A 21,621-nucleotide genomic window follows, 5' to 3' on the forward strand; every position below is an offset into this window, starting at 1 on the left:
AGGTTATATTCTGACCCTGTATTCAAGCGAAGTAGGAGGGTCTAGCTAGCTATTCTTGCATGATTATCCGACACGGTTGTGAATATTGTGGCTAGGCATATCAGAAGTCTGGTTGACTGTGAGGTAGAGGTGGGTTATGTTTGTCATAAATGTGTACGTCTGTATGCATAATTACTGATTTTTGTAATGTATGCCAAGTAACGTCATTAGCATCACAAATTGTAAAGTGGTATTTAAATCGAACTGCATATTCCGCCAAAGGCTATTGTGTACTGTAAAATATGTTTTATACCACAAAATAAAATTCTATTAAAGTGATGTTATTTGTATCCCGGGATTTGTATGCTTCTTTATTCGAAGGTAGGTCAAGATATCATCCTTGGCAACGCCTTGAGATGATATCACCACCATACCAACGGAGTGGTGAGATTCGAGGCAGGATGACAGAAGAAGTACGACGAAGTCGAGTGTATATTTCTGTTATCCTGCCGAGAGAATGTGTGGTTGTATATATCGCCCCCCCCCACCCCTCCTAAAATATCACCCTTCTGTGGCGTTGCTCTCTTAAATATCAACCTCTGAAAACCATCAAACCACAGCAGTACAAGGTGTGTATCATAATATCAAACGCGACGTTTCTTTAATATAATCTGTACCTGCATTCAAAAGTTACAAGCCTGAAAGCCGGACACCTTGTCTTCCGAGTCGCTATGAATTGATGCATGGTTGCTAAGGGAGCCTTCAGTATTTACAGAGGGGGGGATTAGGGTGTCACCTTTTACAGAGCGGCTTTTGGGAGAGTCGAGAGGGTCATATTTTAGGTCACATTCTAAACTGGCTCATTGTTTTGCCTAACATTGCATTATTTCGAGCTTTTGTCATCCCATCGCTGCCACCGGTTCCAAATCATAAGTTGCTGCCATTTGGGTTATGGTCAGGGTTAGGGTTAGGTACCATGATATCAGTCTTTATCAAATTGTTGCTCACAGCCATGTAATGAATTAATTGTCAGTTGTGGTGTGAGGAGAATACCCTGTGGGTCTCACAGGTGTAAAACAGGAGCAGTTCAGTGGGTATGTTGTGGAGATGTTGACCTCGCTCTCGATGATGTCAGGAGTGTGTGCCAATCTAATCATTGGGAGTTGAAGTTGATTGTGGCTTTCAGCTCAGTCAATGAGATCCAAACACATGTATTTATTAATGCAGTGCCTTCACAAAAATCCACAGATGGCGGTAGTTGGGAAATTATCCAATATGCCCTTAAAACTTTCAACATTGGTGGCAGCGGTGGGATAAGTCCTTAACATTGATTCTGGGACTCATGTCCTTTTACATATCTGACAGCAATTAACTCATGTTTGGAATAGAGAAGGGGAGGGTCATGTTTTACAGAAAGAAATTTGAGGGATCGGTGGGTCACTTTTTTTAGCATGACGGAGTCGGGGAGGGTCACATTTTACGCAACAGTCCGAGCCTAATTTCCCCCGCCCCTTGTAATTACTAAAGGCTCTCTAATACTATGTATGCATATTAATTAATTATGGATGAGCCATTAAATTTTCGAGTTCTCTGTCTATCAAAAGTCCTTTGTTTTCATAGAGTAAAAGTTCTCAATTTCAAAATTTTTCCAGGACTTATAACTCTTATATAAGTTATATAACTTATGAGATAGCTTGATTGAAAAATTTAGTTTTTGACCCCTTGTTTTTAAAAAAACGGTAAGTTTTTAGCGTTTGTGGCACACCAGTACCACATACTCAGCAAAGTCCCCCCCCCCCCAAGAAAGTGTTTCAGGGTCAGGGTGTGACCTAGTTTTCTCAAAATATCGCCCTCTAAGTTTCGTATTTGCAGTGCGCCTCGATTTGATTTGATTCCGGAAGAGGAATTCATTCATTTTCACATGCTGCGCAGCTGTACGTACGTGCAAGTAAACAGTGATCCAGAAACATGAGTTCACCTACCAAAGATACCGATTTTAGCGTTACTCTCGGCAAAAGCGTTCAGCTAACAATATCAGAACATTCTGTTTTACGTCCTGCACTGACAAAGCCATCGCCATCGCCATCCCCGGCGCCGCCGCCTCCTGTGAAACGAGGCCGTGGCAGGCCACGAAAACAAGTGACCCCAGCTGAGTCCGAGGAGCCTAAGCCTCAGGAGGGTTCAACCCCATCTTCAGGTTCTACGACTGATAGTTCCACAAACCATGTTATCACGGCGCTAAGTTCAAAAGGTATCGTTTCATTGTAAATTTCAGATTGGTGATATTTGGGGACACACTACATGTACATGATAAATGACAACAATGGCGTATTAAACAATAACCCAACAGTAACTACATATGTAGTCTAGCTAGAGCTAGCTGTATGGTGCATCGAATCTCTTTTCACGTCTAGCTTACTGAGTGAGGTACTGAAATGAAACCACTCATAGAGTCATTAGCATCACGTCTTTGTTATTAAATACGCTGTTTACACCATCATGATACATGTAGTTGTGGTTTACTCATTTGCATGAACAAGTTTTGGGTTATGATTTCTCATTGCACTAGACAGGGTGAAGAGAGATCTTGAGATTAGAAGCCATAGATAGCCTCTAAAATTGAAAACGAGAAGGTATTTCATTGTCTATGGTAAATATTAGTTTAGACTCTCTCACCAGTCCTTGGGAGCATTGCTATTACGTGTAGTTGTATTGTATATACATGTACAAATATCTACCGAATAATTGCACTAAAACATCCTTGTACTGTGGATCCTCATCGATTACATAGAGCTAATCATTTGTTGACATATTACTGCGACTGTGTTATTGCGATGCCCCGAGCAGTAATACATCAACAAATGATTAGCTCTATGTAGTTGATGAGGACCCACAGTACAATTATGCAGTAGATATTGGTACATGTACATACAAAATAGCTCTTTTAGCGATGCGATGCTCCGAGGACTGTGAGAGAGTGTAATATTTGTTATATCATGAGATAGTACCACCAATGCGTAACATGATGACACAAATACATGAGTCTCGTTTTCTTTGTACCACTATATAAAGTGATTAAAATATCATTCAGATCCATGAACTACTAGTATGATGCGTAGTGGTGTTACTGCTACAGTTTTCACCATAGTTTACATCATATTTATAGTTTGATGTTGCACCTGTGAGCGTTCGTTTAGGGGAGGGGAAGGGGAGGGGTTGGGGAGGGTTTTTTGGCATAAACGAATGATGTTCGTTTGTTGAGCTTGTGCGACATTGTGCGATTGTCCCCAATTACCAGACTGGTACAATGATTGTGTTCATGTAAAAGAAGACATTTCAGTCACTACTTATTTTCGCGTTTTTTGTTTTCCAGTGATATAAGCAAAAAGAAGTCTTTTAGTGAAAATTTACAGTGTTATTTTGTCTTTATATATAGACTGCCTGAATATTTGGCAACAAGCTAGAAAAGCCAACAAGCAGCAACAATTGTTAAACTTATTTAAGAAATGTAACAATCAACTACTTCAGCGTCTGAAGAATGACAGTATGACAGAAAGAGGTAAGTAACATTCTCCCCACAAAAACACTTTTTGGCAAAAATGATTGAACCTGCACTAGCTGTAATTGTAATTTTTTTTTTATTGATCAGACAACCACAGTGTTTTATTTAAGGGTGGTAAGTAGGTAAAATCTACCGGGGTTCCCACATCATTTTACCGGGGTTCCCCACCAAAATTATGATACATTGCATGGGAAGCACTACCAGTTTTACCTCTTTCCCCCTTTCTGTTACCGGGGTTCCCAAACCTTAGCAAAAACACTGAACCATAATATATTCACTGAGAATACCAATAATCTGACACTGCATATGATGATTAGAGATTTATTTTATTTGGAGTGGTATTTTATCATAACTCTTGGTAGTGCTGATTTTTGGATGCGGATCTAAAAATCAATTAAGAACTAAAAATGTGGAATATATACTCTGCTTGTTCTACGCCATGACAACACACGTCTACGTCATGACAACGCATGTCTCTGTCACGATAACGCGTGTATACGTCATTGGTGAAATGTGTTCGAAATATGAGTCAAAACGTTCAAATTTATCATTACTTCCCCGATATTTCTTTTGACGTTACTAGTGCTTGTGTAATTATTTTTCATTTAGTCGGAATATACTCGTGACCTAAGGGTTGTCACTACGAGTCACTAGATGAGTAATGAAAAGGCCCCTTAGGTTGCTCATTATATTTTCCTTGGCTGAATTAAGAAAAATATTAGGGAATAAACATCTTATTGTCTTCAAATGCAGATAAATGAATATAAGTTTCACAACAAATTATCACAATAAGATGTATATACATATCTCAACACTGAAAAACACCCAACACTTTTTTGTGCTAGTAACATGACCATTTGATGATGATGATAATAATAATAATGATGTTAGTTTTTATATAGTGTTTTCCCACTTTGTGCTTAAAAGCAATTTACAATTATTACCCCTGGCACGGATCTATAGCGACACAACAGCTTTTTATACTTCCTCTACTCCCTGGGGAGAATACAACCCATTGCAGCCTTTATAAGCACATTTGATTTAAAGCATTTACATTGCAACCTCTATCCTACCAGGTCCACACTTATACAGCTGGGTTGACTGAGGCACAATAGTTGTTCAAATCTTGCCCAAGAACTTTAGCCACTCAGAAACAAATGGCAGCAATGGGCTCGAACCTACAACCTGCAGATTCCAAGCCAGCCACTCTAACCGTTTGTCCATCATGACTCCACAAATATTCTTTTTTCATTCACTTTATACTTTTTTCATTCCCTTTATTCTTTTTTAATCAATCTTTTATAGATGAAACATATATGGTAAATTTATTATGTCAAACTGGGGTGGTACGAATGAAACGTCAAGATGGAAACTCGGCTGCAGAACAGAAGTCTAAAAAGGTGAAAAGTAGCACAACATTAAAACTTTCCAACACCTCGTCTTTTGAGTTTGTTGCCAAAGAAGAACCAGATACAAAGCAATCAGATGGTGGTGCAACACAAGGAGGCACAAGTTCAAAAGGTACTCCAGATGTTGTTGACGAGTCAGGTGAGGAAGCGAGTGATGTGACAGGTTTGACGGAAGATGAGAATACAGATGCATTCCAAGGAATAGAAATAAAGGGAGAGTACGGCGTTAGTAATGTACACATTGCTCATATTATACAGGAGGACATTGAGATCAAAGATGAAAATAAAGCTGATATTGATTTAAGTGTGCTTAAAGTGAAGGAAGAGAAAGAAGATTAAAGGAAGATATTGTACTATAAAAGAAGATATTGTACTATAAAAGCTTTCCAAATACTAACAATACAACATTTTGCAGTTACCCACCACTTTGCAAGTTAAGCAATGTGTGAGGGTGCAATGCCCCAGATTGAAGAAAAAGGCAGGTTAACGTGTTCGTAATATGCATGGCTGTAACAAACTTCTTTGTACGTAAAACTTAAATGATTGAAAAACAAAGAAGTCAGATTGTTTGAATTAACCAAGACTGTTGTCGACATCCACCATAAATATTATTAGGAAAGGTAGATTGGCATAGTGTTGTATGATTCTATGGTTACACAGCCTTTCCACCAGCAGTGGAAGTTGAATATCTGTTGTATAGTAGCCTTTGAAAAAATTTTAATTGCCTAACTAGTCTGTCACGACAACAGATTTTTTGTATTCTTAACAAGTCTAACCATTCTGCTAACTTTGTTGCACATGCCTTAAGTTTCGGGGACTTGAGTTGTTTAAGCTATATTCTGTTCACTGTTTCATGTAATGCAATGTGATTTCAACCCTCATTTTTCATCATGTCGGATGGTCACTTGTTACACGACCAATCTTTGTCTGGTCATTCTACATCACAACAATGCATATCTATGTCAAGAGAATATGTGTGTATGTCACTGGTTCTACTGTGTGTGAAATAGGAGTTAAAATGTTCAAAAATACCATTTACTTTCCCTATTTTTTTCTTTGATAACAATTGGATGTTATTGTTCAATATTTTTCTTCATTCAGTCAGAAAATACTTGGGACCTAAGGGTTGACACTACTCGTCTATCAACACATAGTGACAAATATCCCTTAGTTCACTCTTTATCTTCCTTGGCTGAACAAAGAAATGTATTAGGGAATGATATCTTAATTGTATTTTCCAAAATAAGACTTGTTACCTTGGAAATGAAATTATAATTCTAAATGGTTCAAAGTATCATACTCTTGAATATTATCAAAGATTTGACAGAACGTATTTGAACATGGTTCTTTGTAGACTGTGAGATACTACATGTTTGCTCTGCCCCCCCCTCCCCCCTCGCCAGCCTGCTCTATCTATCTATACATGAGGGCTGACTGATGTGTTAGAGTGCTGTGTCATGGTGTACCTTACAGACTAGATTGTTTGTGGCGCTATGTGAAGCACACTGATTCTTCCACTCTGTACGAGGCAAAAATATATCAAAATAATTTTTTTTGTTTGAATCACTTGAATGTCAACTTTGTGATCTACTGCCTGCTAGTACTAGTGATAATTCATAATCACAAAATAGATGAAATCGGACAAATTAATGATAAAAAATGTAACTAAATTTTGAATTTCAACACGTTAAGTAATCTTTGTTTGACTAAGGTGAGTCATGTCAAGTGTACACTGTTATATTGTGATGTGTATAACAGATATTAGGGCATGAAATACATTTCTGAAACACCTCGTGAAGTTCTATTTTAAGAAAAACCTGGTGCACTCTTAAGTTTAAAACACTTAGTGAAAGTGTATTTCATAACCACCTGGTAGGTGTCTATTTCCTGAACACCTGGTGTACGCTTAATTTAGAAACACCTGGTAAGGTCAATATTTCAGAAACACTAGCTTGAAATTTAGAAACACACTTGCTGAGGTTCTGTATTTCATAAACACCTTGACAGTTGTGTATTCCTAATTTAGAAACACTTGAACTAATTCAGAAACACCTGGTAGAAGTTCTATTTCTGTAACAGTACAGCATACTCCTAGTTTAGAAACACATTGTGGATTTCTATTTCAGAAACACTTCCTAATTTAGAAAGACTTGGTGTACGTTTTTCAGAATAATCTACTAAACTTCATTGTTTGAAACAGGCTATTTCAGAAACATTGGGAGACTGAGTAGGAAAACTTCAAGAGGTATATATATATACCTTTTATCAATGTAAGTGTCACACATATATAGTAGATTTATACATGTACACAAAGGCTAATTTTTCTGATACAAAAAAAAAGGTGCAGTAGGCGTAGTGTAAGAATGTTTTCTATTGGAATGGATCATGTTTGGTAATTAATTAGCTGTTGTTACTCTTAGAACTTTATATCTATTTATACGCCAAGCCATTTGTTTTTCAGAAATCTTATCTTGACATAAGTTTGTGTAGCAGATAAGTGAGGAATTTTAGAAGATATTTTGTATGAGGTTTTATAGGGGTTGGCATTTTCAGTTATTGACAAGCAAGTCATAATATGACAGAACCCCATGATACATGAGTGTAAGTGTGGGTACTCGTACTTGCAGTGTTTTCTGCTGCACTTTGACACCTTGCTCATGAAAGTACCGCAGAGAACACTACAAGCACTCATGCACATACTCCGAATACACCACACTCAGGGTTCTGCCAAGCTTGAGAGTAGTCCCGGTCGCTAATTAATATTCATGCTAATTTGCATAATCAATATTCATGAATAAATAAATGGTGCACTCAAAGTACATGGAGTATGATCAAAGTTGCCAATGAAAGTACAATTATTAAAGTGAGTGTGGGGGTCCATGGTAAACCAATTGTGACACTTGAAGGTGGTGGTCGGCAACCTTTGAGTGGTGGTTGCCAAGACTGAGTCCCGTACATTAGCGACCGGTGCCGACCGGCGTCAGCAGATCCCTGCACACTGGCACTTACACGTCATGGGGTCCTGTTATTATATTTAGACCAAATGATCATCGCATCTTGATTTGCATATCATTAGTATGCATGTATTTCAATATTGTGTTCAGTATTGCACTGCAGTGCAAGCAATCTCTGGTACATGTGTAATAATGTGAAGGATTGGCATATACATGTATATTCAAAGAGTGAAAATCTTACTTTCATTCCTACTTTTTACACTCATGTAAGCAAACTGTCGTTGACAACTCTATGCGAAGTAAGTATATGCAAATCACACAGCCAGTATGATACACTGATTCAATTATTAAATGAGCATTTCAAATCATGCATTTTTTCAAATTAAGTTGTTACAGGGGAACACCACTTCTGAAAATAATTTTGTGTTCATGGACATTGACTTTGGAGAGCCGTGAAATAATTTCACTTCGCATAAATAAATGTTGCTCATTTGCCAAGAAACACCACATTGAAACCTGTGTCACATTCATTGTTCTATGACTGCCAGAACAATTACACAATGTTGCCTTATAAGGAGTCGCTAGTCATGCATATGTATTAGATGAGCAATACATATTCATCAACTCAAATTATTTTCAGATAGTCATCAATTTTTTATTGTTCATCCAATGTATATGCATGTCTGCTGACTCTTTCAAGGCAAAACTTGACTGCTGATAGGAAAACGAAGGTGAAAGAAGTGATAATTTGGTGTTTCTTGTCAATTGCACACAATTTATGTGATGTGAAATCATAAAATTACCATCCAGAACCCAAAGTTTATGAACATAATTTCATTTCCTGGGGTGGTATTCCCTTTAAGCAGTGTTATTTCCATGTTTTGTATAGATTTCTAAATATCCATGTTAGTTTAAATAAATCAATTTACAAAGATATTTAGTCCCTAGTAACTACTACTTACTTGTCATGTATGTGGAGATGAAGGTGTATTCATGACATGGTGATCCCAGTAATATGCAAATTAGGTATCAAAATCTCAATTTGGTCAAAACGTATATATATCTAAAACTACAATGGTGAATGGGGTTGAAATTTGGTTTGGATGCTTCCATGGGTGTTATTCTACAGAAATTGTTCAAAACATTTGACACAACCATTACCACACCCTTAGCAACAGTCAAATGATGATGTATATTACAAAGATAACAACAAGGATGGGTAGGCAATGCAAGTTGATAACGATCCCAGAAATATATGCAGATATGCCTAGAACAAGACAATGCCCATAGCAACAGCCAAATGATGTATATTGCAAAGATAACAGGGTTTAATAGGTAAATGGATACAGATTCAAAAATGAATGCAAGTATGCATAGCAACAAAACCATGCCCATAGAAACAGCCAATTGATATGTACTGAAAAGATAACAAGACAGGGGTATATACAAAAATGGATAACCATTACAAAAAATGTATGCAAATATGCCTGGCAACAAGACCATGACCATACTAACAGCTAAATGATGATGTATATTGCAAAGATAACATGGATTAATAGACAAGTGGATAGCCATTCAAAGAATGGACATGTACATACCTAGCAACAAGACCACACCCATAACAACAGACAAATGATGGTGTACATTGCAAAGATAAAAATAGGGAAGGTTAAGCAAGTGGATAAACATCCACAATATGAATACACATGCCTAGCAACAAGACCATGCCCATAGCAACAGTGAAATGCTGATGTATATTACAAAAATCACGTCGATAGGCAAATGGACAAACTTTCATAAAATTGACATACATGTAATTAACCCGATCCAGCAATGAAGTTACTGCCCATTCCAAAAGTAAAGTAATGGTTCATATACACATATTTAAAAACATAATAATGAACAAACCATACAGTTCTGCAACAACGCCTTTGATAATAAGTCAACGATCCATGCCCATCTCTCCAACTATCATTTCAATCCACCGTTTGACGATTGGCAGTTGTTGTACCGTGGCTCATGTATGTTCTCTCTTATGTGTCTGATGATACATGTTGTACGCTTCCTTGCGTAATAAGAAGGGAGGTTTTTGTTCAGTTCAGCTGTTTCCACTTTTTTTTACCCAGATTGAGATTGCAAGTATCCTAGCGATGAAACTGATTGGCTGATTATTTACATGTATCAACTATAAAAAAAAGAAAGAAGACCTTTGAGATATTAGGAACTTTGGCCACATATGATCAGAGACATTATCGAACTTATTTGGTGACCATGGCAAACAAGCTACAAATTGCTAGATTATCGATTACGTCATTTGATATACAACATGAATATATGATGTTTATGTAAGGTCTGTGTAGACATAGTAATAGTTTTACCAGATGTAAACTGAATGTCTTCTGTAAGGGCAAAGTTTTGAGATTGTCGTTCCTACAGACAATTGTTGGAATACAACAGAACATATGTAATAAGTTATTTTTTCTCATTGATTGCTATTTGCTCATTGCTGTTAGTGATCTCCTGGCCAACCACAACCTGTACTGTGACATTTGTTGAGAATGTAAAAAAGACACCATTTCCTGACAAGAAACTATTTTTTTCTTTTTAGTTGCCTCCAAAAATATGCCAATAATTTATTAAAAGTAAAAGTTACATCAATAATATTTTCGGTCAAGTGCGCTTTGGTATCGCAAATGCATGTATCAAATTATATTGAATTTGAAGTATGCATCCTTGAGATATAGCCTAAGTACCGAAAACCATTAATTATGTAAATTTCTCGTTAATATTCTTAGGATGTTTACCAAAACCTAATCAGTTGTTGTCACTACCCTACAGAACACATGCAATAAATTTCGTTTGAATTGAGCAAGTTGTGTTTTAGAAAATGGTGATAAAGTCGCACCACTTTAGACGACATTTCCGGACGTCAAACTATTTTTTTCTTTTTAGTGGCCAATCGAAAATATGCCAATAACTTATTAAAACTAAAAGCTACATTCGTAATATTTTCAGGACAGGTGCGCTTTGGTATCACAAATGTGTGTACCAAGTTATAATGAAATTGAATAACAATAACAAAACCTTATCAAGTCTTGCCATTACCCTACGTAATATGTCTTCAAAGTTACGTTTGAATTGAGCAAGCCGTTATGGAGAAAACGATGACACAGACAGACAGACACGCAGACACACAGACACACAGACTTCCATCCATAAATATATTTCTTCCTTACGGAAGAAAAAATGAATAAACTTTTAGCTCTAGTTTTCACAGAGACCACAATTTTGAATAAAAGCTTTTTTATGTATTAATATGAGCGTATGTTCGACAATATACAATGGAAATTCACCTGGATCATCATCAATATTAAAGTTTTTGTTTAACAAAACTTTTTTTTAAATCAATATTATCCTCATTAGTCACAGACAAGCAAAGTATTTCATCTTTTAGGATAACTGTTTACACACACACACACACACACACACACACACACACACATACATACACACACACACACACACACACACACACACACACACACATATATATATATACATTGTATACTATCACACTCGTACACTTTCGGGTGCCTGTCATGTTTCATTGAGTGCACGATGACATCACCATTATTTTTATAGTGCTCCCACTGTTTTGTGTTTTGTGTCTGCACAAAGTATAGGTAGTGTTATTTCCATTGATTGCATAGGTAGTGCTAAAGTTCATGTATTGCACAATATCTATTTTGATCTAAACCATTGTTTGCTATCGTAGTCATCCATTGTCAATGTTGGACACTTGCCATGATTTATTGATCCCAAAATGACATCATCATTATTTTGGTGTGCTAAAGAGCATGATGCAAACTATTGTTTGCTATCATAGTGATAATCATTGCCATGATTTATTGATCCCAAAATGACATCATCATTATTTTGGTGTGCTAAAGAGCATGATGGGAAAAAATCAACTGTGTTCGCTCATTATGCTGTACGCCTCCATTGCGTACACTTCGATCCCGTACGTTAATACGATGGTGGCGTGCGTATTTTTTATTTTTATGGTATTTTTCACTCGTGTATGACGGAAATGTTTCAATTTGTCAATCAGTATCATAGCCGTATGACAAGAGCTAGCTCTCAAAATAAGTTAGATGTCACCAGAGCCAAACTTAATGTTTTAAAAAACTCGTGGTCAATACAAGGTGCTATTTGGTAGAATAAGCTGAAAGCAGAAGTAAAATCTTCAGAGACACTTGCCTCTTTTAAAAGCAGTCATGTAAAACATTATTGGGAAGAATTTTAACGTGTATCTTTGTTGTTTTAATGTTATTTTATGTCCTTTTAACATGTATGTATGTATGTATGTATGTATGTATGTATGTATGTATGTATGTATGTATGTAAGTATGTATGTATGTATGTATGTATGTATATGTGATGTTGTATTTTACATTTTTGTTAAATTTTTGAGATCCCCGTGGGAGATAAACTCCTTTTAGAGTTTACCAGGCTACCCTCGTTAAACAAGGTCAAATTAAAAAATAGAATATTCTCAATATTGGATGGGCAGCAGTGGGATGGCGGGTAAGTTGAAACCCAGTGGGAGGGAGGTAGGGCAGATATCCTTCACCACCAGTGGGAGGGTACACAAGAACAGCTACACAACATAACCGCAATTATTTATTTATTTATCTATTTATTTATTGGGGGGGGGGGGTTCTATCATAATAAAAACACCAAATCAAACAACAAATACTTTTAAAATTCCGTCTCTAGTGGGAGGGAGCCCAGGACCTCCTGACTACCAACCTTGAGCTCTAACAACATTAACTGCGCATGCGTCATGGATAGGCACAGATAGGTAGTGTTTAAAATGTTTTTCATGGAATATTGAACAGGGGGGGGGGGGGTAATATTTTAGAGACAGGAAATTTAGGGATGGTCCCGGACTAGAGGAAGGGTCATTGAAGTTTCATGCCACAGACCGGGCTTGATTCCCCCTGTAATTATTGAGTGCAGATAAAAATCGCCATCTTAAAAATACCAAAAAGTAATGACGTTTTATACACATTTATTCGCGGGTTTTCTGGCATTGTAAATATATATATATATATATATATATATATATATATATATATATATATATATATATATATATATATATATATATATATATATATATATATATATACATTGAGTGCAGATAAAAATCGCCATCTTAAAAATACCAAAAAGTAATGACGTTTTATACACATTTATTCGTAGGTTTTCTGGCATTGTAAATATATATATATATATATATATATATATATATATATATATATATATATATATATATATATATATAAATTTTATACTACTAGAATTTGTATTTATATTGTTTTGAAACATGAGGTACAAAGAGTGATCGTATGCTGTATTGTTCAACGGTCACATGGGTGTCACCCGAGGCCCGTCCGGCCTTAGTCTATCTGCTAGACCTCGGATGTTCTTCCGATACAATACGACACACGACTGAACATCGCTATGGAGGATGGAGCATCACTGCCCTCACTGCGAACTTCGTTCGCTTATAATATCGAAAGAAAGCCCTAACGACTAGCAGCAAGACTAGTCCGGCCTCATCTGGTTATGGGTGGTTGTTTGGGAATTCCCCTTATATGCACACGTCACCTGGAATGACTGTTCGAACCAGAAGAAAAGAGCTGTTGCAGCAGAATGTGATGTTTTGCAACTGAGTACTATATTTAACCATGTGGTAAGTTTAGACGACGGTGATTGGGTAAAACGTGAAGACTATGTCTATATAAGTCGTCTACCGCAAGCTTTTGACATTCAACGGAGCAGCGGCGCCCAAGCTGAACCGTATTAAAAGGTGCGTGGAATCTATAACTATGCCATAGCGTGTAATTGTCGTATATAATCTGACGCATATACTTGTCTTAAACATGTTAAAGGCTTTTAAAATTCACGTGAAGGTTGTGCAATTTACAGATTGTGACTTTTCAAAGAGGGGCAAATGCGTTCATCTACCTGAGATTGGGGTAGTACAATTGATTTTAGGGTTATTTAGAATTGTCCAAGTTCCACGAGTAAATTTTTACACCTCACACTGACATTCCACACTTCTTCACATTGGGATCTTATAGGGCCGGGGAAAACTCTGTAAAAACTCGATTTGCGTTTGATGGAAGTAAATATACACCGAACAGCTCATAAGATATCTCAGCTGATAACATCTAAGTTGTAATTTATCACTTAATGTGACACTCGTGACCTCTGCTTAATGACATAGAACAATTACATGACCCAACTTATCGTGTTGTCTCGTTTATCAATCGACCTCAACGCGCGTGTCTCGATATGTCTTTTCTAGATTCTCGTGTGTTCAAGTAAAAGTCCAATAAACACTCGTAAAACAATTCTCCGCTCTGTATAATTTCTCTGTTGTCTAGGAGAGTAGATGCCGGAAGCCAATTTCAGTGTTTGGGTGTGGGTTTGGTTATTGACAAATGGGTACGGTGTTATCGCCTTAAATACCATTCTAGCATATACACTAGGCATGTACGATAAGTCGTAACGTTCCGGCGAGGGGTTGGCCGATGTGTGAGGGCGCCCCGTCACGGCGTACCTTACAGACGAGCATATACACAGTGATAATGAGTGGAACCTTCTAGAATGTTCGAGAAGGTGTGTACACAATGAATCAGTGGTGGTCAAATGCTCAGTTTAGAGCCAGTTTTCATTCTAGCATATTCCACAAGGTTCCATGGGAATAACAGTGAGTCATTGGAGATGTTTTTGGAAGTGATTCACAGGGAAAATTCCATCAGTGAGGTGTATATATTAAAAGCCAGGCGCACACTAGCACAATCAGCTTAATTTTTACCAGTAATTTCACTCGTTCGTGAATATCTAGCGTGATTGATTGATAATTTTAAGAGCGATAACACCCACTGAATCTACAAACTGAAATTGACTCAATACCGGTATGTATTATTATAATTTCTCTGGTCTGTACAATTTCTCCGGTCTGTATGATTTTCCCCGCTCTATATAATTTCTCCGCTGTTTGTTGTATGTATAGGGAACCGGTGGGGAGGGAAATCGGACTCCGAACATGGAAAACAGGTTGTATGTGGTTGTTATGTTAGAAATCACCAGCTATGCGGTTGTTATATTCAGGTTGGAACCCTTAAAATTTTGGGTTGATTTGCGTAAACTAATTGGCGATACACCCCGGATCGATAGTAGTTTGTCCTTCTTGCTGGACGTTTAATTTCGAAACCCGATAGTTGGGTTTCTTCATCAGTCGCAGTTAATGTTATTAAAACAGTGTTCATAATTATGTTCACTTGTTGCCTGATTTGTTTTCCATTCGTGTTTTGAAAGTCTCGGTGGTTTGCTGTCACTTGTAATTGTGACATTCCATTTCCAGGAATGAATGTAATGTTATAGACCATTGGATATAGTCGCGAGTGATGTCTGATTTAGTCTACGGAATCGTTACGATTAACACCTCCACTTTGAGACCACATTGATAGTTTATATCCCGACATATGTTTCTGAATACAATAAAAATATCGAATATTTTTTTTTAGGGTTGTATGCATACACACACACACACACACACACACATACATACTTACATACATACATACATACATACATACATACATACATACATACATACATACATACATACATACATACATACAGGTTTTCGTGAAATAAGTAGTTTTTCAAACGACTGCAAACAATTTCTTTATAATACGTACCATTTGCTTTTCCAGTCAAATTTTCTATGAGGATATACTAAAGCCTAGTATAACCAAGATCCATTGAAAATGAGAAGGCAAGGAAGACGCTGTGGTATGTACTAATTTGTTGTATAACTATCACATTATACCTTATTACATTATCAGCTATCATATTATATAGCATTACCAATTCCAGTAAATTTTGTGACGTCATCGCTGTACATTATTACTGATAATATACTCCATTATTGGGCATCGTGGCCCCGGAACGAGCATAACAATACAAGCTTATTTGTTCCGTTTCTTCATACGACTAGGTATTTTTTCGAAATGTATGTTGTTACCTATGATTATCATTTCCACTGTTTAAAATACAACGCATTCTTGAAACAAATTTGTGTTCACAGCAGTTCATTGAAGTGTGTGTGTGTGTGTGTGTGTGTGTGTGTGTGTGTGTGTGTGTGTGTGTGTGTGTGTGTGTGTGTGTGTGTGTGTGTGTGGCTGTCGCCTCGCCCATTATGTCGTTCTTGAATGTTTGCTTTCATCCATTATGGGCTGGGAGGGCGTACATTATTGTTTAAATAACTTACATATCGTGAACGCCTCTAATGATCGAATAGCAACGTATAAGTCAGACGACATCCTTCGAACAATACAGCAACTCTTTTACTCTTGAATATTGGTATTTTTTGTCTATATCAATACCAGAATTTACAAAATGTTTGAATGTTCTAAATTTCTCTTTCTAGGAAAGAACAATCCTGGCCGGTCGAACAGTGCCCGTGGTAAGATGTATGAAGGGAAGGTTGGAAAACGTCTTCTGTCTTCCTATGAACCAGGTCGATTCCAATTGTATAGTCAACCAAGACTGCAGTCTGGAAGACGTCCTGATTTTTTGGTTGTTAACCGAAGGACAAATACATCTTCAGTAATTGAGGCAAAAAATTACAAGAAATCGAAAATAACAACAGCTGCTGTAAAACAAGTTCGTCGTTACATGCGGGAAACACGTTCGGTTGTTGGGGCTATAGTGTCCCCAAGGTCAAAAGTAACCAAACCAGCGAGACAACTCGGGAAAATGTTTAACATAAAGTTTCGGTAATGCTAAGTGTACGATTATGTATACTATTGTTACGAGTATCAGAAATAAATTCACTCCATACAGTGGCATTCTATGACGTACGTAACAACATAAGTCTTTGACATCTCAACATCGCGTATTTTGGAATTGTTTGTACCAGGCACGATTGAAGTGTCAGCAAGTTTAATATGACGTAATGTGTTAATTTTAGAACTTCATCGTATGATTTCATTATTATGTAAACGTGTAAATATAATATTGCACAACTATTTTATGGTCTTTGAGATATGAATTTGTATTACTAATCTAGACAAGGTGATTGGATATTGGATCTCAGATGATATCTTTCATAAGACTTAAATACGTCATACTCTAAGAATAGAGATTTATGTAAGATTTGAAATGTATTTAAGTTGACATTGAGTGTATTGTATAGATATTGGCAGTTTTTTTTAAGTATCGATGAAAGTAATTTGAATATGTATCACTCACTCACTACTCACTCACTCACTCACTCACTCACTCACTCACTCACTAACTCACTCACTCACTCACTCACTCACTCACTCACTCACTCACTCACTCACTCACTCAATCAATCAATCAATCAGTCGATCTACCAATCGATCGATCAATCAATCAATCAATCAATCAATCAATCAATCAATCAATCAAACAAGCAAGCAATTAATCAATCAATCAAGTATTGGCATGACGAATTTTGTTACTAATTAACAGTAAGAACTGGGAATGTGATCGATTTATTATAAAATTTGCACTGTAAAACTTTTACATAATACACACATAGTTATAGTTAAACTTTATACATACATTTGTTTAAAAATGTTTGGAATGAGTTACGATCTGATACTAAAATCTCCTTTCCAGAAAATCTTGATGTAATTTCTTTACAATACAAAGTGGCTCATACCTAAATCTAAGTAATGTACGATTATATTATATTTAAATATCTTCAACAAAATGGCAAGATTTGGGCCCAAATATAATGATATCATTCATAATGGTCTGATTACAATGGCACCAATTCAGTAGCATTAGCATGAGCGTTTTTCAGGATTATATTTGCTCAGTTTGTTTATTATATCTTACACTAATATTAAAACAAGAATACTCATCTAATTATCAAAAACTGTCTGGTTTCCATAAATTCATAATTTGCTAAAAAAGATTGACTCGTCCAGACTGCTATTTGTAATGTTTACTCACGGACACCAAGCCAGTATATACACAGTAAAAACTTTTTGAGATGAAATGTACAAAGTCCAATAAAGTGATAGATAGCTGACGTTTCGGGATTAACCCTTATATGAAATAAAGCCTATATATAATAGGAATTAAACAATTTTCAATAAAGGTGTGTGTCTTTCATAACCTATAGGCATACAATGAAAAGATAATTTCTGAAAAATTACGAAAGTGTTGTCTTTGATAAAACGTATAGTTTGAGTCGTCAGCTGGCATGGATCGGAGCTGTCAAATTGTATTTTTCTCAAATATTAGGTCATTGGTTATCTATATTTTGAAAAAAATAGACAATTATTTTTCTTTGTTCTCTAGCATGTGTATCTTCCGAGTCTGTGTAGTTATGTTCAAAAAACCACTAAATTTCTATGTTTGCTTGCAACGCCATCTCTAACTCTTGTTGAAAAGTTCTACGGTTTCTCTCGTCGTTGGGCCATTCTAAGTATTTGTGTACGTTCATCAAGAGAGCCAACAAACCTGACATTTCACGCCGTGGAACATTTTCCTTCACAACGAAAAGGACGTTATTTTGATTTGTATCCAATAATAGTCCAGTGGCGTACTGAATCTCGAAGTTACACCATTTACTTCGCACAAAATTATTAGAAACTACAAATAAAATCTTTCTGCTATTCTTCATCGCATCTTCTATGCATTTAAAGAGATTAACGCCACCGGGGAAGTCTCTATAGCAGACGCAAACTTTTAGGTTATTTGGCGCTCTTTCTAACCGAACCAATTCGTTTTCTACCCACTCCCCGTCTTTATTGTTAAAAGAAACGTACACATCATATTTGAACTCTCTGTTGAAGTCCACCTCGAGAGGGTGATATTGTTGTCGTTTTCTTCTGTAGAGGAAAATCCTGTATCGAATCTCCAGTCTTTTTGTATATAGAGTAAAGCCTAGTAAACAGAACAAACCAGCAATGGAACTACACGTAGCCAACAGTACAATCGTTAGTTTCTTGTTTTCCGTGAAGTCGACCATCAGAATTGGTACACCGATCAGTTCTTGAGGTGTGTGGCAGATGTAGGTTTGCCATGGCAACGAACCATCGCGAGTAAACGAAATATTCATACTGACATTTCTCATCCAAATTTGCAACTTTTCAGCAGCGGGGTCACACGACAGTGGATTTTCTTCAAAATACAAATTCTTTAAATCTGGCAAATTTTGGAAATACGAAAAATCAATTACACTGAAGTCGTTGTCGCTTAAGTCGATTGTGTGTAGTTTAGAATTAGTTTTGAAAAGATTGGGCGGTATGGATTTTATGCGATTGTAAGAGAGGTCAAGGTATTGCAGAGAAGTCAAATTTTCCAAGTACGAAGGACACATGATCGTGATCTCGTTGTCCGACAGATTGAGCATGCGCAGATCAGTCATATGCGCGATATAACGAAAGCTGGAATTACTGCAGTTTGTGTAATCGGGATCCGAACTATATTTATTGGCACTAAGATCAAGTTCTTCTATCGGTGCACTTATCGAAAAATTGTATATGTATGGACCGTTTAGCCTAACTTGAGATTCCGACAATTCAAGTTTCTGCAAATGGGGACCTATGATTATTTCAGGCAATATATTCGTGTGAAACATAATTAATTGTCGCACATAAGGTAAGACAAATGGTCGTGGATGTGGGTGTTGCATATAAACCGCAGAAATATTCAAAATGGACAAAGAGCGACAAGCGGCGAACAAGTTGACACAGTCCTCGTGGCAAACGAGATTATTTCCACCGATATGTAAAACGGTCAAATTAGATTTCATCAGATCATCGTACTCCGCCTGCCATTTTTTCAAATCGTTTTCTCCTAAATTTAGAATTGTAAGACTTCGAAGGCCGCGGAACGCGTTTTCCCCAACATTCACGATAAAGTTGTTCTCGAGATTTAAGTTTTCTAAATTTTCCAATCCGCGGAAGGCATCGCGGGGAACTGATTTAAGTTGGTTTCCGTTCAGGTCAAGTTTGGATAATTTTGGAAGTTTACTGAAGGTTTCAGTTTCGAATTCTTGAAGGGCATTACGACCGAGGTCGAGAATCTCCAAGTTCCAGAGTCCGGTAAATGAATTATTCGTCAAAGTGTGAATCCTGTTATTCGACAGATCCAAAATTTCCAACTTATGGGTGTTTCTATACGACAGATCCTCGAAATTCGATATTGCATTGAAACTCAAGTTTAAAAATCTCAGCTCTGTAAGCTCAGAAAAAGTAACTCGAGTAAAATAAACCATCCTGGTTTTTGCTAGGTGTAACTCAGTAAGATTGCTGAAGCAAGAAAAAGCGTGCTCACTTGCTACGTTGAATTGAACCCTACTGTGCAAATCACAGTTGCGCCCAACGTGTATGATATCGAGAAAAATGCCACTCTGCTGACTTTTACAAATTTGCTCCGTGTAAGAGGTATCTGGTACCGATAGTTCCATAACCTTTGAATTTTGTAGTACGTGTGTTGCAAGCCCTGCTAAATCGCAGTCCTTCAGTGCACAACGCAGTCCGAAATTGCGAATGTCTTTGAAAACATCAAAAGAAGTCAAGTTGATTTTGTTAATATAATCAAACCAAACATTGAATGTATCGAGATAAACGCCATGATCTGGGTAATTCCCGAACGCCTGGATGGTAAAGTTTGCTTTGCACACAGTAGTCGGACTAATGTCTACACCACGAACGCCAAAATCGTTGAAATCGAAAGATATAAAGCGAAGGGGTCCTTCCACTAACAAAGTTGTCAAACTATGTAATAGTTTCAATTGTGAGGCGGAAAGGTTCAACAAGTTCGAAAACATGAGATTGAGATATTTCAAGTTATGTAAACCATCAAAGGCAGTTTCATCTATAGTTCTAATCTTACAATAATACAGGTGAAGTTCTTCAAGTTCTTTTAATGGCGAAAACATACGTGACTTCAAATGAGAAAGTTCGTTCCACGAAAGGTCTAATGACCGCAGATTCGAGAGACCGGCGAACATAGAAGATGAGACGAAATTCTTATCAAGTTGAGTGTATTGCAGTGATAAAGTCTGTAACCTTTCAAGTCCTTTCCAAGTGCAACGCTCTATTCGTAAAGGAACCGTTTCTTGAAATGGCAGAAGCGGTACTAGCGATCTACACCTTCCGTCTGCTACCTCTATCTTGTAACAGTTGCCAACTTCAGGTGGTTGCATGGGAGCGGTTCTGCTTAGATCCAGAACTTCAAGCTCGGAGAGATATCGGAACGCTTCACAATCTATTGTTTGTATAAGATTAGCAGACAAGTCCAGCACCTTTAGCTTTCTGATGCTAACGAAACTGTCTTTACGAATAGCTGTGATATCATTATTCGAAAGCACCAGTTTTCTTATGTTGGGGACCAATTGAAAGTTATCATTTACGATACCACTGATCGAGTTTGTGTCTAGGTCGAGTTCGACGATGGACGAAGGTAGATAGCCCGGTACCGCCGTCAACTGCATTGATGAGCAATCGAATTTGGTACCGTTGTAGCGTGACATCGTAGAGAGGCAATACTTCGGTCGTGGCACACTGTCCACGAAGGGAAACAGGAACAGCGCAAGGATAATGATGGAAATCATAGCCATAGTATCGTAAACCCAGGTGGCCAT

General features: G+C 37.0%; 3 protein-coding genes across 3 annotated transcripts; 2 read left to right on the forward strand and 1 right to left on the reverse strand.

Annotated features, from left to right (window-relative positions):
- Positions 1–1,946: 1,946 nt before the first annotated feature.
- Positions 1,947–8,775, forward strand: LOC144444709 (uncharacterized). The gene is made up of 3 exons (XM_078134229.1): positions 1,947–2,230; positions 3,416–3,538; positions 4,847–8,775. The coding sequence occupies exons 1-3, from the start codon at positions 1,948–1,950 to the stop codon at positions 5,287–5,289; spliced, it is 849 nt and encodes a 282-aa protein (XP_077990355.1). The 5' UTR covers position 1,947; the 3' UTR covers positions 5,290–8,775.
- A 5,978-nt stretch (positions 8,776–14,753) lies between these two features.
- LOC144444722 (uncharacterized) lies at positions 14,754–18,137 on the forward strand. Its single transcript, XM_078134249.1, has 3 exons — positions 14,754–14,896; positions 15,701–15,779; positions 16,417–18,137. The coding sequence occupies exons 2-3, from the start codon at positions 15,755–15,757 to the stop codon at positions 16,767–16,769; spliced, it is 378 nt and encodes a 125-aa protein (XP_077990375.1). The 5' UTR covers positions 14,754–14,896; positions 15,701–15,754; the 3' UTR covers positions 16,770–18,137.
- Positions 18,138–18,369: 232 nt separating this feature from the next.
- On the reverse strand, positions 18,370–21,510 carry LOC144444248 (toll-like receptor 2). The gene is made up of 2 exons (XM_078133661.1): positions 20,871–21,510; positions 18,370–19,175 (listed from the first exon to the last, which is right to left on the reverse strand). Exons 1-2 carry the CDS (start codon positions 21,508–21,510, stop codon positions 18,370–18,372), a joined length of 1,446 nt encoding a protein of 481 aa, XP_077989787.1.
- Between the last annotated feature and the right edge of the window lie 111 nt (positions 21,511–21,621).

The sequence above is a fragment of the Glandiceps talaboti genome, chromosome 13, assembly GCF_964340395.1.
Source record: "Glandiceps talaboti chromosome 13, keGlaTala1.1, whole genome shotgun sequence".
NCBI lineage: Eukaryota > Metazoa > Hemichordata > Enteropneusta > Spengelidae > Glandiceps > Glandiceps talaboti.

What these genes read in the sequence shown, in the direction of transcription:
- LOC144444248 (XM_078133661.1), bottom strand. Translation starts at nt 21,510, where the DNA reads ATGTCACGCTACAACGGTACCAAATTCGATTGCTCATCAATGCAGTTG. An exon ending in AGAACTTCACCTGTATTATT is followed by an intron (nt 19,176 to 20,870) that starts GTAAGATTAGAA and finishes AAAATTTGCCAG; the next exon opens with ATTTAAAGAATTTGTATTTT.
- LOC144444709 (XM_078134229.1), top strand. Translation starts at nt 1,948, where the DNA reads ATGAGTTCACCTACCAAAGATACCGATTTTAGCGTTACTCTCGGCAAA. An exon ending in CACGGCGCTAAGTTCAAAAG is followed by an intron (nt 2,231 to 3,415) that starts GTATCGTTTCAT and finishes CTTTATATATAG; the next exon opens with ACTGCCTGAATATTTGGCAA. An exon ending in TGACAGTATGACAGAAAGAG is followed by an intron (nt 3,539 to 4,846) that starts GTAAGTAACATT and finishes AATCTTTTATAG; the next exon opens with ATGAAACATATATGGTAAAT.
- LOC144444722 (XM_078134249.1), top strand. Translation starts at nt 15,755, where the DNA reads ATGAGAAGGCAAGGAAGACGCTGTG. An exon ending in AAGGCAAGGAAGACGCTGTG is followed by an intron (nt 15,780 to 16,416) that starts GTATGTACTAAT and finishes TTCTCTTTCTAG; the next exon opens with GAAAGAACAATCCTGGCCGG.